Here is a 16,611-nt window from a genome sequence, read left to right as displayed (position 1 = left end):
AGGAAATGGCGATATATTTTATAAATTATCACATTTATACGAAATCTTATCAATAGATTTATCTTCAATCAGTATTATGACCTAATCGAAATGAATTCATACGGCAAAAGAATGTGGGATTTACTATCTATCTAGATTTAATATGCGTTACTGCACATTGTTTACAATTAATACAAATGAGTGGCCTTTTATAATGCGTATGTCTGTATCTTCATCACCAGCTTATATGTCCTCACTGAGTTGCTCGGAGCCTACCTTAATAAGGGGTAACTAGACCATAGTCAACTGCTGGCTCACTGGGTTGGTTAACTTCACACATTTCTTTGAATTTCTTTGCTGATATGTACAGGCATCACGATGGTTTCCTTCACCGTAAGAACGCCGGGTAAACTGTACATATGAAATTCGAAAAAAAAATGAAAAGCACTTACATACATGACGTGATTCTAACTGAAGACCTGAAGGTTACAAGTCAAGTTTCCGTTAATGTGTTAACATCTTATGAACCATATATTCAGTCAGCAACAGGAATGTAAAACAATTGTTCTTTCTTAGACCGTCTTATTCCAGTAACCAAATTAATCCTTCATGTTTCAATATTGTCAGCACGCCTCAAGCCAATTTCGTAGCCGTTAGGGTAGAATAAACTTAATCAACCATTCAGGACAATTTGAATTGCCTGACTTTTCCACACAATTCTACTTTCTTTCCAGATTTGTTTTGGTTGTATTACGCTGATTTCCATCATCAGAACAAAGATACCATATGGACGACTTCTTATAGACGCTATATGTTCAAGAAATTAACTAGGACGTAGAGTTTATGAAAACATTTATTTTATTCAAGTATTTGTATTATTTCTGCAACTTTCAAGTGGTAAACAGATAAATTGCATCTTTAGCCGACTGACAAGAACGTAATATTTTTTATCTGATGTATTTGTTATTGTACTTTATTTCTGTTACCTCAGTAATATAACATTCTGAGTACATTGAATAGATATTTTATTATAAATCATAAGTTGGAAGTTCTTAATTATGTATTTCTAGTTGCGTAGCTGATAATGTTATAAAAAGTGTACTTCTAAAAAAAAGAATTAAATATTCTCTAAAAAACAATACAGAAAGAAGTAACGAAATAATTCCTTGAATTACTTAGACTCTGTTGTAGCTGTTATGTCTATATTGTACAATGATTATTACTTTAAAGTCAATGTCAGCTGGGGTAGACAGTGATATTTCTACGTAAGGCTTTCTACATTTTAACATAACGATTGGAATACGCAAATGTAAAGTAATGATTGCGTACTGAGTCTACCTTGAATGTAAATGCAGACGAATTCTCAACCTTTTTCTTTTGGAACGTCGATTAAAAAGAGATTTTTAAAACAGTTTTTGTAATCTATACTAATATAAAGAGGAAAGATTTGTATTTTTGTATGTATTGAAATAACTCGATAACTACTGGGCCGATTGAAAAATTCTGTCACCGTTAGAAAGTTAATTTATCTGTGAGTAACATAGGCAACTTTTGTTTTTATTTGACGCGGGCGAAGACGCCAGAAACAGCTAGTGGAATCATCATCTTCCTTTTCCTACTCCCGTAGGGTCGGCACAGCACATTTTCGATTTCCAAATAACTCTATCATACGTCATCTTAGTCATCACTCCCTTTTGATCATGTCACCTTTCACGCGATCCATCCATCTCTTACTAGGTCTACCTCTACCGGTGTACCGTTCCACTCTCTAATCCTCCATACCATCTAGTGGAATAAAGTTAACATTAGCATTAAAACACAAGTTGCCAGTAAAGTACCGTTAGAAAAGAACATAAATCCATACAATAAAGTTAAATCCATTCTAAACAGTTAAAGCAATAGTTTGTGTACTTTGACTCATTTAATCGGGGGTTTTCTTGAATGCGTTTATTGTCTTTTGTTCCTTTGAACAATGAAAATAAACACTCTACTGTGCTCAGTTAGCCTTTCGTAGTTTAGCTACGTTTTGCATGCGGCTTTGTCCGCGCGGATTTAAAAGAATTTTAGTGAGTAGCCTATGTGTTCTTCCAGATCCATCCATCCATACTTTTGCATTTAAAATAGTAATTAGTGTTATAAGATTGGCATGAATAGCCGTTCCTGGTAGCAACTCTAAAGCAGATTTTAGAAACGTAACTTAAAATTTCGTAAGACCTTAGGGAGATCAATTAGGAATTTTTTTTTTTTAGTTTTGCTTACGTAATGACTAAAAAATGACTGTCTTAGTGGAAACCAATTTATCAATTCTATTACCTAAATGATTATCAGTTATAAATCACTATAGGTAAGCGTGATGAAAAATATTTGCAGTGTCGGACGAGAATTCATATTCCTTAGATTATAAAGCAGTATATAAAATGTGTGTTCAAATAATAAATGCCATATTCAATGCGCTTATCGATATTGTTTTCACAAATTATCAATTAGAATTCACTGGAATCGTACTAATGATAATGTTTTGTGACAAATTCTAAATATTGCTCAATGATTTTTTTGGTGTCAATGATGTAAATCTTACTAATATGCGAAAGTTTTTTTTTCTTAATTTTTGTAGGGACTTTGTTTCTTAAATCATGTCAGTCCCATTCCTTATAAAAACACCAAAACCATATAGATACAAACATCATCATCATCATCATCCACTTGCCCTTATCCCTTATGGAGCACAGTATGTGCTGCTCTTCCATACATCTCTATCAGCCGTCATATCTGAATTCACTCCTTTCTTAAGCATATCTTCTTTCACACAATCCATCCATACTTTCTTCGGTCTTCCTCTTCCTTTGTAGCCATCCAAATTCAATCTCAACACTTTCTGGTTTATAAAAACATATAGATACAAACAAAGATACAAAAAAAAAAGAAAAATAATAAACATGAAACAGAATGAATATATACAAATGACTATAAGGCCGCGAAAGTTTGGATTGATAGATGTTGGATGCTACGTGTCTCCAGGACGGCATAACGGATTTCACTGAAATTTGACATAGATATAGCCTGGAAGAAGAAATAGGTTTCCCCTTTTTATTTTAATTCCGCGCGTACAACGCACCTGGTAAAAGCAAAATAAGAAAATAATTAATGGTGTTAGAGAAAACATGAATACCTTAGTTACTCTCGTCGGACCCGAGTTCCCAAAGTTAAGACTTGCGAAACATGCAATAAATGTCTCGACAGAACATTTACCACATCTTTAAAGATTAAATCTAGGAATATCATTAGGTATTTTACATTCCTTGCAGTGGTGTTGCTAGTTCGAGTTGGTCCTTTTTAATTTTATAGAAATAATAGCTGTTCCAGTGCGGCTTCACCCGCATGAAATGTTAAAATTCAAATGCACAAATGACAATTGCTTCCTTGATGTTGGTAGCAACTTATGGTATCTAATAGACCCTAATGTGAGAGACATCAGGGTTTTTATTTAAAATATTTACCCGCTAAGTTTAATGGCGTGAAAATAGGCTAAAACGTGACGTAGATGTAGGGCTTTTTATTAAAGAAAGAATTATTCAAAAATATGCTGTAATTGCTGACATCTTAGGCAACAAAGAAGTGTGTGTTTACGCTTCATTATAATAGTATAGATTTGTTCTTAGCCAATTTCAATTGAAAGGCAGGAGTCTATATGAACAATAAAAAAGAAAAAAACAATGGAATGTAGCTTCGTGCGTCATTTAAACAGTGACGTAAATTGAACATGTTCTACGATAAGTTTATTTTTAATTGTCTCAACTTGGTACGACTTTTTGCAATCAAGTTGTCCTACAATATGTATAAGCCAAGTTCAGAAATTCAATCGTGTTGTTTCTTATATATATTAAAATATGGAATAATATAAATATTGGCTCTGGTTACAATAATTAAATGAGATTACAGGGACTATGCCCTTATTACATCTTTTAATTTTGCGGGCAAACGTTCATAGAACTTACATGATAAGTAACTGCCAGTGACAAAACACAGACGTCTAAAAAACAATATATTTACAATGGAATTTTACTAACATTATAAATGCGAAAGTTTAGATGGATGGATGTCTGTTTCAATTTGTAGCCCAAACTGCTGAACGGATCTCGATGAAATTGGGCATTGATGTAGAGGATAGTCTGGAAGAACATATAGGAGAGTTTTTTTTTTAAATTTCACGCTGACAGAGTCGCGGGTAAAACCTAGTTATTAAAATATTTATGTGACATATTTTGCTGTATTCGATTAAAGCTGTCGTTACATTTCGTTTTAACTTGTTAACCTTAATCCTTACGTATGGTTTTGTATGAGGTACTTTGGATGCGTTGAAGTAGTGAATAGTAACCATAATCGCTCTAAATGGAGACATAATCTTTGCCCCTTTGTCTCATGAGTCAGCCTTATGATTCATGCTCTAGATAGTTATCTATCCAAAGATAATGCAAATTAGTCACTGCATAAAAAGAAAACAAAATCAACTTGACTTTCTACTGCACATGAAGCCGTTATATATTTATTTTAAAAGCTGTTTATTGGCGATTTCTCAAATTAAATACAAAACTAGATTTAGGTCATGGTGATGATGATCATGGTCATGATCATGGTCGACATTTCTAATGCGTCCTTTTTAACTATAGACCTTCGGAGACCTGTGGCCCCTTTCTGTCCACGGCCCAACAGTGCCTTACTACCTAACTCCGATACTGTCTAAATGCACAATGCGGGTCACACAGGCGGCAATTTGAATAGGAATTATCTGGAGCACGGAGCTTCTTCCAATATTCTGCAATATACTGTGCTGGCTTTCTTAGGTTACTTTATTAGTTTTTAAATATATTTTCGAGTTGAAAGAACTAAGCGATTCAAAGATCATTCAATAAGCATACTCTAAAGGCACAATGACAATGTCAATGTCTCGGATAACATCGATACATTAAGAGTAAACAACTTGTAGTTAAACTAACCGTTTATTCCACTGCTATTTTCAGAAACATATGACGTCTCTTTTATTATCTATCAAAAAACTGAGATGACAATATTTTTGTTAAGGTTTCATCTGCGCAAACTAACATTGCTTTTGCTAATTTGCCTCTCATTATCGGGATTGCATAGGGGGCATTCACTTTTGTTTATAGTTATACGTTGCTATGTTTTTTTATTATTTTTCTTTAATTATAAAGATAATTTCGGTGTCACTAAACTGATCGGTGAACTCTGACCCAGTAAGAGTATAAAATGCTAAGCCGTGCAAATAAGTTATGCAGTGTTAGTTCAAATTGCACAGAGTAAATTTGATATTTATAACATTTTCTAAAAATGTTCCGTTTCTTGGTAATTAGTTTCTTAGCTTTTGCTTCGGCTGAAGTCATTGTCGATGGACCCTGTCCGGAAGTAAAGGCGTTGGAGAGTTTCAAGTTTCCTGAGGTAATACCGTTACAGAAATGTAATATGTTACATAACTACTCTTAACTTTTATAAATTAAACTAAAAATATACTTCAATAACAGTAGCATCTCTCCTAAATCTAAAGTCTATCGAAAGTTTCATAAATTTTATTCTCTAAATGTCCAGTTCCAAGGAACATGGTATGAGATCGCCAAATTCCCCAACGTCGGAGAAGATGGTAACAAGGGTAAATGCTCCACTGCGGAGTACACCGTCAATGGAGACAAGGGCACTGTGAGGAACTCGCAAGTAGTGAACGGAGTCAAGTCTTACGTCGACGGTGAACTGACTCTGGTGGGACCTGGAAGAGTGATGATCACATACAAGTTTGAAGGTAATATACAAAATTACAGTTCGAGTTTTAAACTTCGCATTCACGTTAGAGTAATCGTGATCACAACCACTATTCAACATATGTGTCTAGTTTGATACCCCAGCGTTAGTAATCTGTACTGACGGTTATGATCAAAATTTGTAGGAAGATGTTTCGAATGTCCACTCTATGATTTAATTTTTAAAGTCTATGTTTTCTAATGCATCTTCTATGTTATTGATAAAATGTATTTATAAATAATAAAACATAAATTGTTGCCAAGGTTTCCTTCTAGCTAACAAGGCAAATAACTTAACAGTTTAACGTAATTAGTAATAAAGTTAAGTATATGTTCTTGTAATTCTATAACAATAAGGGCTTATAATGATTAACAAGAAACATTAATCAGTTAATTCCAAACAAAAAATGTACGTGTGTACTTTGTGATAAGATATTTGATAATAAATAGAACATTCCTATACTTCAAGTGGACTAAGATAAGGTTTACTAATTACTTTAAATAACCATTTAGACGATTCGGTTAATCCCCGAAATTTTATAGCAGACTATGATCTACATTACAGTAATCCCTGTTTTTAATATGTTATTCTTCTTTCATAAGTGCAGATATTGGAAATGACTCACAAAACTGTACTGTTATGTTCAAATGTTCCTTTTTGAGACTCTAGAGTGTTATTTACAGGTTTCACCAAGAATTCAGTTCTGACGGTTGTTGACACTGACTACAATAACTACGCAATCGGATACAGCTGCAAGTTCTTGGAGAAGGATAACAAACACCAAGGTATAGATTCATTATTAAATATGGTAGACCTAATTAGAGTACAATCTATCATCAGCCTTTGCCTGACTTAGGCCTTCGCAATGCCTTCCACAGTATGTAATTCATATTCATGCATATTTTAAAAACCTTCAAGTTATTTGTTTAATAGTTAAAATATGACAAACCATATAAAGAATACGTTTATCATCATTACAATACATTACTTACGGATGTTACAGTACTAAATTTTGCATACCCTTATCGTTCAGCAATCTTAGCATTCTTCTATAATTTTATCAGTCAAGAATTGCTTCTCTATCGGAATGTTAAAACTGACAAAATAAAGCCTGGTGACACACGAGATAAGATCACGTTGAATCAAACGTGTACACTATCTTTCTACACGAGTTCATATTCTTTTTGGAATACAATTCCGTTATATGATTTAGAACAGATATGATAATCGATTTATCATCTGTGATTTTGATAACATGTTGATGTGAACGTTCCATTTTACTCTTCAGCCTTATTATATTTTTATATTATATATCGATTAAAATGATTATCACAGTGGTAGTGCCCGCTTTAACATCCTAGCACGAATTGGCCGGCATGCCCGGTGTAATACCATGACCACAGAGAAGACAGGTGTGAAATGGAAGCAATTCCGTGTTTCGTCTGATGCGTATGGTGCCGGAGGCCTAATTTAAGTCCCTTTCTCGTTACCACCCTTTTCTTATAAGGAGAGGATGGAAACAGGAAGTGGGTTTGACGGTGGAGGAGATGTATAGGAAGGGGAAATATCCTCTTTATGTGCGTCTCCTCTTCCGTCGGATAAGGGTAGGCAACGCATCCGCTATTGCGGATGTCTGTGGGCAGCAGTCGTTTCGCCATTTTGGCGGATTCAGGTGGACGCTTGGTCGTTTGCCTCCTTATGTTATAAAAAAAAAAATCTTATGTCAATTTTCTATTGCTCGATCGATCCAATAGATCAATTGTGATCTATTGGTTTCTATTTGTACTTTTATTTTTTCAACTTCTGTTATAGTTTTATGGACCTCTTTGCCTTTTAATTTTCTTTTATCTGATTAGCTAGCTTGCACTATCAATTACAGCTTGTTTTATTAAATAAATAATTATTACAGTGTTCTCCTGGATTTTATCAAGAAACAAGAGCTTGGGCGACTCTCAGGCCAAGGTGAACGCCTTCTTGGACAACTTCCCAGCAATTGACAAGTCCAATTACGTTTACAACGACTTTTCTGAAAATACTTGCAAGTTCACCTCCTCCAGAGCTATTACTAGCATCCGCAGGAAGAACTAAATCTTTAAATTTAGAAGACTTATGAAGATTTTGTTTTGTATCGATGTTTCTAAATAATTTACAACTGAGATTTGCATTTATTTTGGATTATCTCAATCCATTCGATTGATATGTTTTCGATCATCGTTTTTTCTTAGTTTTCAATAAAATATGTATAAAGGATATATTTTGCGAAGTTTCTTAAAGAAAATAAAAAGTTGATTTGACATTTTTTTAATGTTTTATTCACATATTAAGATTAAGACGTCTGTCGTTCTGTCTTGCAGGTGTTAAATGATATCTGTTCGGCTTTAAATTATTATCTGGATAATGCTGTTTAACGCGTACGGAGATAACATTCTTGAAATGTAATATTTTATGAATGAAATTGAAGTTTTGCGGAAACACTAATATACATACCTATATAATGCTGACATATATTATAAATACACTATTTAAAACATAGAAGATTAGTTCTTATAAGACTGAAATTAGTTGATGTCTAGAACATTGGAATTCAGATCGACGTCGATCTTTTTCCGCGAGATATTTACAAAAAAAAAGTTTTTATTTGGGAAGAACACAGGTTAATAATTAAAAAAAAAAAATCCTTCGAAGGTACATGTTTGACAGTGGTAGAGCCCGCTTTAACATCTTTGCACGAATGCGTCGGCTCCCCCCTAGCAATACCACGATCACACAGAAGACAGTCGTGATGTGGGAGCAATATCGCGTTTCGTCTGATGAGTGTGGTACCGGAGGTCTAACTTTAGTCCCTTTTCCTTCGCACCCTTTTTCTTCTAAGAATAGGATGGAAAGGAAACGTGGATTTGAAGGAAATATTCTCTTTATGTGCGTCTCCTCCTCCATCGATTAAGGGTAGGCAAGCCATCCGCAATTGCGAATGTCTATGGGCATCGGTCATTTCGCTATTTTGGGGGATTTAGGTGGCCGCTTGCTCGTTTGCCACCTTATAATATAAAAAAGTACATAACTACATTCATTTAAACTTTTACATTTATAATAAAATAATCAAATTTATTGTCTGTATAACAAAATGTTTAACAAAGTTGATCAACCAGTTAACGTAAATAATATTGTTGCTATATAACGATAGATTAATATTTCTTTGAGATATCGCTCACGCCATTATTATCTTTAAATTGATGAGTATTATATTGACATAAAAATGTCTTTTTATATAGATAAGTGGATCAAATACTCATAAAAATGTTTAAAAATACGCTGTAAGTTGTAAAAGTGTTACCTACGCATGCGAAGAAACTCCAAGATTTTTATAAAGTCAATCCGGAGTGGACCTGCGTGGTTGACTATGGCCTAGTCATCCCTTACTTAGGGTAGACTCCATTCTCCTTAGCAAGGTCCTAATGATAACGAACACTGGCAGTAGACAATCTATCGACTCAATAAATTATTTTTTAAAATAGTTGCCATGTAGTATTATTATTAATTATGCTTTAAAATTAGACATTTTAGTGTCATCAAACCCGGCACTGAACTATAACCCGGAATGAGATTAAAATCGTCAATAAAGATACGCAATATTCCCGTGCGATTAAACTGCACAATCAAGTTCAAATTCAATGAAAAACAAGAAATTATACATTCACATTTCATTAGCTGGCAATGTCTGCATAAGAGCTGCCGCGCATAATTAACTAAGCTATAACTGTCGAATTGTTTGCGAAACAAGCGAAGCGAACAGCGAAGCTGCGAAACATTCGACTATCGCGCAACTGTTGTGCGATTGTCGATTGTTTCGCAGCCAATTCAACTGTTTAGTTGCACAACTAAAAAAATGGGACCCACCTGCAAGCATTGCCTTTCGGATAAAAAAAGAATTATCAAAATCGGTCCACTAGCGGCGGGGTTATGCCGTAACATACATAAAAAAACACACAGACGAATTGAGTACCTCTTCTTTTGGGAAGTCTTTTGGGAAGTCGGTCAAAAATCAAGTAGTGTACGCACCTCCATATAAACTAATAGAAACCAACGCGCGACTAAACAGTTGTTCGATAGTTTAGTCAAAGTGCGCGTGCTCTAAGTGTGAACTAGTACAATAGAATCAACTTTATTCTATTGTATTAGTTTATACTAAGAGCAACTCTGACAACTTCTTGCTGGCGACTTCATGCGCGTGAAATTAAAAAAAATAACAAAATGTATAGCCTATGTTACTCACCGATAACGTAGCTTTTTAATAGTGAAAGAATTTTCGAAATCGGCCTAGTAGTTTTCAAATTATTCCAATACATACAAAAATGAAAAATCCAAATCTTTCTTCTTTATAACATTAGATAAATACAGAATTTTTATAAAAAAAATGGTAAATTTCATTGTTAAAATAAAAACGTTGTTCCATTGTCTGCGTAACATCTCGCATTCACGCCTAAAATTCTCGTTTTTTTATTCAAATTATGACTTATGCTTTCTCGGCGGCCAGTTCGTTATTAAATATTCATCCACAATATTTTTAAAAATAAAAAATTATTACAATTAATTTCCTTATAAAACATGTTACTATTTAATATTAATAAATATGCTTTTACTTTATAATTAATGAAAATATATTTACAACTATTATCAGCGCCATCTATTATCAATTATGCTTAACTAATCTCATTGTTAATCCTCCGGTCTCTGTAAGGTTAGCACCTGTATTACAATAAAATGTTCTTATAAAACCATATACTTAACAGGCGATTTTTAAAGTCATTAAATTAACTTAAAAGTCAATTATTCTATACAAAAACTAGTGTCCGCCTGCGACTTTGTCACCACGGAACAAAACAAAAAGTTTTCTTCCAGTCTATCTTCTATATTTATGCTTTCATTGAGGTTTGTCCAGCTGTAAAATCGGTATCGTTTACCAATTAGAATAAATTACAGTCATCTAAAATTAAAAAGAGGAAAGATTTACATTTTTGCGTTTATTGAAATTACTCAAAAACTCATCATCATCATCTCCTTATCCTACTCCCGTAGGGTCGGCGCAACAGGTTGAAATTACTCAAAAACTATTGGGCCGATTTCATAAATTCTTTCATCAATAAACAGTTACGTTCTCATAGTAACAGGCTGTATTTATTACAATTTTTATTTCCGCGCGGATGTAGATGCGCATTTGACATCAATTAACTTTATTCTGATAAAATTAATCATATGCAGCATATTATATTATCTACTATACTTGTAATGTATTGACAATTAAAAAGATAATTGTTTATATTATATTAATACTGTTTATGAATGAAAATGCATTGGGCTTGTCTGGCGTATCATATCATCAAAAAATTGTTTTATTGCCAAGCTCTGCTTTCATAGTCATTTTTTTTATCGACCGTTAATTACGAGTCTTCATACGTCACACTTAGGAGGTCTTCAAACTAGGGTTGTAACGGAGGCCATTTTAACGAAAGCGGATGCGGATGCGGAGAAGTGCTTCACCTCTGCGGAAGCGGAGGTTAACGGAAGCGGAGGTCAATAATAAAATGTTATTTGCGATTAATTAAAAAATAATTAATACCAAGTTAATTCAAAATACAGATTGGTACATAATTACAAGATACAGTTTATTAAGCAAATATAATGTATAACAATTATAGTCAGTTGACTTATTACGTTCGCGCGGGCATAAACGCTACCTAATCGCCCTACTCGCGATAAAGACGTAAATTAACCTCCGTTATAACTCCGCATAAGAAATAATGGAAGTGGAAGCGGATGCGGAGTTATCATTTCTTGCGGAAGTTTCGGACTTGCGGATACGGAAGCGGAGTTATGTTACAACCCTAGTTCATACAAAGAAATTGTTTGCTCTTTATGCATCTGCGGTTCTTCTAATTAGTGTCTATGGGCTAGTCAATAAGTATAAGGCGATCTCTTCCACCTTAAACAAAGGCGTTAGAGAAGTTCAAACAAAACTTAAAAGATTATTATATACTTGATATAGATTATTATATACTATACTTCTTTTGATTTCTTGATGTATGTATTTTAAAATAACGTTGCATGACCTTTATTACCAGAATTCTTGCATTGACCTGTTTATCAATGGTATTTTTCGTTTACTTTTAGCAAACTAACCAAAAAAATTATCAAAATATTCCGAATTGATCAATATCTGGCCGACATTGAAAACTTTAAAATGTATTTTTAGCAACTAGTTCTTTAATTTCCTGCATAATTTGAAACCAATGACTTTACTTTCCATTTTGAACCTTCGCTTGCTTATATCGAATAAGAATTCTCACGCCTCAAAACTTCATCAAAAAGCATGTATAAACAAGAATTCCATTTTTTTATAGTAAAAAGTGACAGTTGTCTATGGACCTCCGCATATCCAGACACGTAGTCGTTGTCGACAAAGAAGGGGAAGCTTGTGGTTATTATATTTACCGTTCCAATGCGTATCATCCTTTGCCAAATCCACCAAATTTAACAGTGGTAGTGCCCGCTTTAACATCTTAGCACTGCAGGGCCGACACGCCCGGTGTAATAAATACCACGACCACACAGAAGACAGGCGTGAAATGGAAGCAATTTCGTGTTTCGCCTGATGAGTGTGGTGCCGGAGGCCTAATTTAAGTCCCTTTTTCTTTACCACCATTTTCTTATAAGAAGAAGATGGGAAGGGGAAGTGGATTTGACGGCGGAGGAGATGCATAGGAAGGGGAAATATCCTCTTTATATGCGTCTCCTCCGTCGCATAAGGGTAGACAACGCATCTGCAATTGCGGATGTCTAGGGGCAGCGGTCGCTTCGCCATTTTGGTAGATTCAAGTGGCCGCTTGCTTGTTTGTCACCATATGTTATAAAAAAAAACCTTTCCTTCCAATCCTTTCCTTTTTAAGCCACTTACCATTTCACGCCTGTCTATTGTTTCGTATTACATCATCTACGAACGATATCAACCCCGGAAGAGGCTGAGCCCGAACATGCAGTACTAAAGGCATGGGCGGTGCACCGGCAATAATCAACGGTAAACCCCCAACGCGGGACACGGGTAAATAAATCCACGTAATGCTGGTTTACGAAAGACTTCTTTATTGGTGGAGATGTACCACTTTGTATTTCGTCTTGATTGCTGACCAAACATGTTGCTTTCCATGGGACTTTAGTGTGCGTAATTAGATGCTAGCGCGGCGACACGTGCGGCGTTTCTGCTAGGCAGCAACTCTGCATCTTCTTGCTCTCTTTTCCACTGAATGCGTGATCTATAACGATCGCGTACCAGCTCCTTGTTGTCATGATCTTTCGCACGAATATTTTTTAAAGCCAATATTCGTGTGTGTTTTTAATGAATTTGTTTATTTATTTTCTACCTATTAAAAGTGGATAATCTGATAATTGCTTTATTAGTTAGTATACGCAAATTCACTCAAATGGAACTGAAAACTCTGTTCATAAAAACAAAAGACAATATGATAAATTTGAAGTGTTTACACAAAGAGATAATTTATACGATAAAAGAAGTCAAAAATATTGAATCTATACTTCTATACTATCTATCTATACTATTATAATAAAGCGTAAACACACACTTTGTTGCCTAAGATGTCAACAATTACAGCATTTTCTTGAATTATTATTGTTTTAATAAAAAGCCCTACACTTACGTCACGCTTTAGGTTATTTATTTTTACGCCATTAAACATAGGAGGTAAACATTTTGGATAAAAACCCTAATGTGGGAAACAGACCATAAGTTGCTGCCAACATCAAGAAAGCAAGATTGTCAAGGTTTGTCATGTCATATTGATATTTGCTATTGATAATTTGACAAATGTAAACAATAAAATAAAATTATCATAATTTCATGCGGATGAAGCCGCATGGGGACAGCTGGTTTATTGATAAAATAAAATTTAGTTTACATACTAGTCGTACAGAAATACATGGATTCTTGGAGACAGTTCTTCTAACTGTAATCTTACTAATATTATAAATGCAAAAGTTTAGATGGATGGACGTTTATTAGTATTTGTAGTCTAAACGGCTGAATAGATTTCGATAAAATTTGGTATAGATGTAGAGGATAGTCTGATAACACATAGGCTATTCACTTTTGTTTTTTTAATGCCACGCGGACGGAGTCGCGGGCGAAAGCTGATAATTCATATTTGAGACAGTATTTCTATAGCGGTAAGCAGCAAACTCTATTGGCAACTGATAACTGTGGTCAGTTCGTGACAAACGTCAGTAGCTATACAATGATCCCACATGATTTACTAAAAACGGAAAAAGAACAATTAAAAAGCGATATAATCAAAAGTATCACAAGTAGCATAACTACAACAATTTTGAAACTAAAATACTACATTTATCATATTTAAAAATAAAAATAACATGAACTCTATAAGCGGAAGATTAGATATAATATATTATATGGAATGATAGATAACCTAAGAAATCTCGTATGATCAATTCTATTAGATATCAGACTTTAATAAATCCATTATATCATTCGTTATCAAACATTTATGATACTATCGAGGGATATTTTTCATTTAAATTATTTCTTTCGTAGCCACTTCCACGCACGCCTTCTTACTATAAATAAACGTAGCTAATATAGAAGATTCTAATGCAACAAACTACAATTTACTTTAACATATCAATTCCAAAATAATTCTGATATAAACTTGCTCACATATATGAATGTGGAGGGATATATCGGTAGAGGTAGACCTAGAAAGAGATGGATGGATTGCGTGAAAGGTGACATGATGAAGAAGAGAGTGATGACTGAGATGGATGATAGAATGCTTTGGAGGACGAAAACCCGGTGCGCCGACCCTACGGGAGTAGGATAAGGCAGGGGAGATGATGATGATGAAACTTGCTCACATTTAACTATACTCTCATAATTATCGTAAAGTAATTGAAAAAGTGGGCATAGTATTGTAACAGTACGTCAAGATGATAGCACAAGAGAAGGATGAAATTGCTTCCTAGATAAGAACATAGTTTAAAAGAAAAAAAATATTAAAAAGCCCAATGGCTGCAATGTATGCAATATGCGGGTAATTAACTACTTAAGTAAGCTCCCTGATTTGATCAAGGTTGCTGATATTTTAAGTCACTAAAACAACTATTGTAGGTAAAGTGATGATACAAATGCAATTGTTTTAACGTCCTTATAACGTAATCAAAATCACTGTTTACCCGACTTTAACTGATCTAAAAATAGCCGTGCGGTCGAGACTAAAATTAACTAAAGAGAAAGTCACCTTAAGGGTCACGTCGTAACCTTGTTTAAATTTGTTAGTTCGCAGAAACATTGACGCTTCGGACGACAAAACTGTCTGTCTTCTGTTTTGTTGTGATTGTGTTTGTGACCAATAATACTTGATAACATCAAGAGTTGTGGCAGTTCTGTGCAAAATACACTACATTGGGCCAAGGGCGTGTATATTTATTTCGTTTGATTTTATCAGTGATAAGATTTCATTTTCGAAGTATTAATTTACAGAAACCAGAAGCTTGTTTGTCATGTGCTGATTTTAAATCATTTTGTTTGCTTGCTGAAATTGCTTACCGTAGAGTTTTACTGGCGTGGTTTATATTTTCTCTTTGTTTTGCCAAAGGGAGTGAAAGAGATCGCAATATGTAACAATTCACACGGCAATGAAGTTCTACGGTTAGAAATCTTAATGCTTTCTATCTCGCTGATTCACTATTGCATACTGTAGCTAAGAATGCTTATAACAGCTTAATTTCGTTAACTTTAATAGCTAAAATTGTTAGATGCAGTTACAAGTGAATTCTTCATTGAAAGGTACGTAAGTAAATGTATAGAAGTGGACTGTATTTGCTGGTAGATAATTAAAGAATCGGCTTGCAGTTCAAAGATATAGACAAAATAGTAACAAGGACAAATAAGATATAATTAAATGTTGCTGAATGGCGGATCGGAGCGCAACTGGTCGGCGCGGTGAGAGCGCGGGGGACGGACGACCGCTGAAAGGGCCCCTCCGCGCGTCTTCCCCGCCGGTGTTGCAGTAACGCAACAGTAAAAACATCTAGTGTGTGCGCATATGAACAAAATTATTGCATATCATCCTGCATCCAAAGTTACAGGTACACTTAATGTCAGTTTCTAGTCTATTTAATGAACTACGGAATCATTTTAGTAATGACGCGAATAGCGTAGATTGAAAAAAAAGTTCTTAAATAATATATACCATACATTCTTTAAAGAATAAGATATACACGTGTACCAAAAAATCTTTGGGCCGGCTTGCCTGGTGTAATACCACGACCACACAGAAAACAGGCGTGAAGTGGAAGCAATTCCGCGTTTCGACTGATGAGTTTGGTGTCGAAGGCTTAATTTTAGTCCCTTTCCCTTTCCACCCTTTTCTTAAGAGGAAAGGAAAGATGGGAAGGAAATTTGGATTTGACGGTGGAGGAGACGCATAGGAAGGGGAAATATCCTCTTTACGTGCGTCTCCTCCGTCAATTAAGGGTAGGCAACGCATCTGCAATTGTGGATGTTTATGGGCCGCGGTCGCTTTCCATTTCGGTGCCGGTGGCCGCTTGCTCGTTTGCCACCTTATATTATAAAAAATAAATGCCGCAAAAAATTTATCCTTTTGTCAGCGAAGCAATAATTCTTTTTTTTTTATAAAAAATGTAAGTGAAGTGACAAATGACGTGTCGTTTTAAATCAAAGTTTTATCTTTGTAATGTTTAGACTACAGCTATTGAACAAAAGCTTTTTTATTAAAA

At 34.6% G+C, this 16,611-nt stretch overlaps 1 protein-coding gene across 1 annotated transcript; it reads left to right on the top strand.

Moving 5' to 3' along the window:
- The first annotated feature begins 5,273 nt into the window (after positions 1-5,273).
- LOC106101134 (insecticyanin-B-like) lies at positions 5,274-8,087 on the top strand. The gene is made up of 4 exons (XM_013280258.1): positions 5,274-5,433; positions 5,581-5,788; positions 6,471-6,572; positions 7,697-8,087. Exons 1-4 carry the CDS (start codon positions 5,326-5,328, stop codon positions 7,873-7,875), a joined length of 597 nt encoding a protein of 198 aa, XP_013135712.1. The 5' UTR covers positions 5,274-5,325; the 3' UTR covers positions 7,876-8,087.
- Positions 8,088-16,611: the final 8,524 nt, after the last annotated feature.

This window comes from Papilio polytes, unplaced genomic scaffold (assembly GCF_000836215.1).
Source record: "Papilio polytes unplaced genomic scaffold, Ppol_1.0 DF824024.1, whole genome shotgun sequence".
NCBI classification, from domain to species: Eukaryota; Metazoa; Arthropoda; class Insecta; order Lepidoptera; family Papilionidae; genus Papilio; species Papilio polytes.
This window is presented reverse-complemented; position numbering and strand designations above follow the sequence as displayed.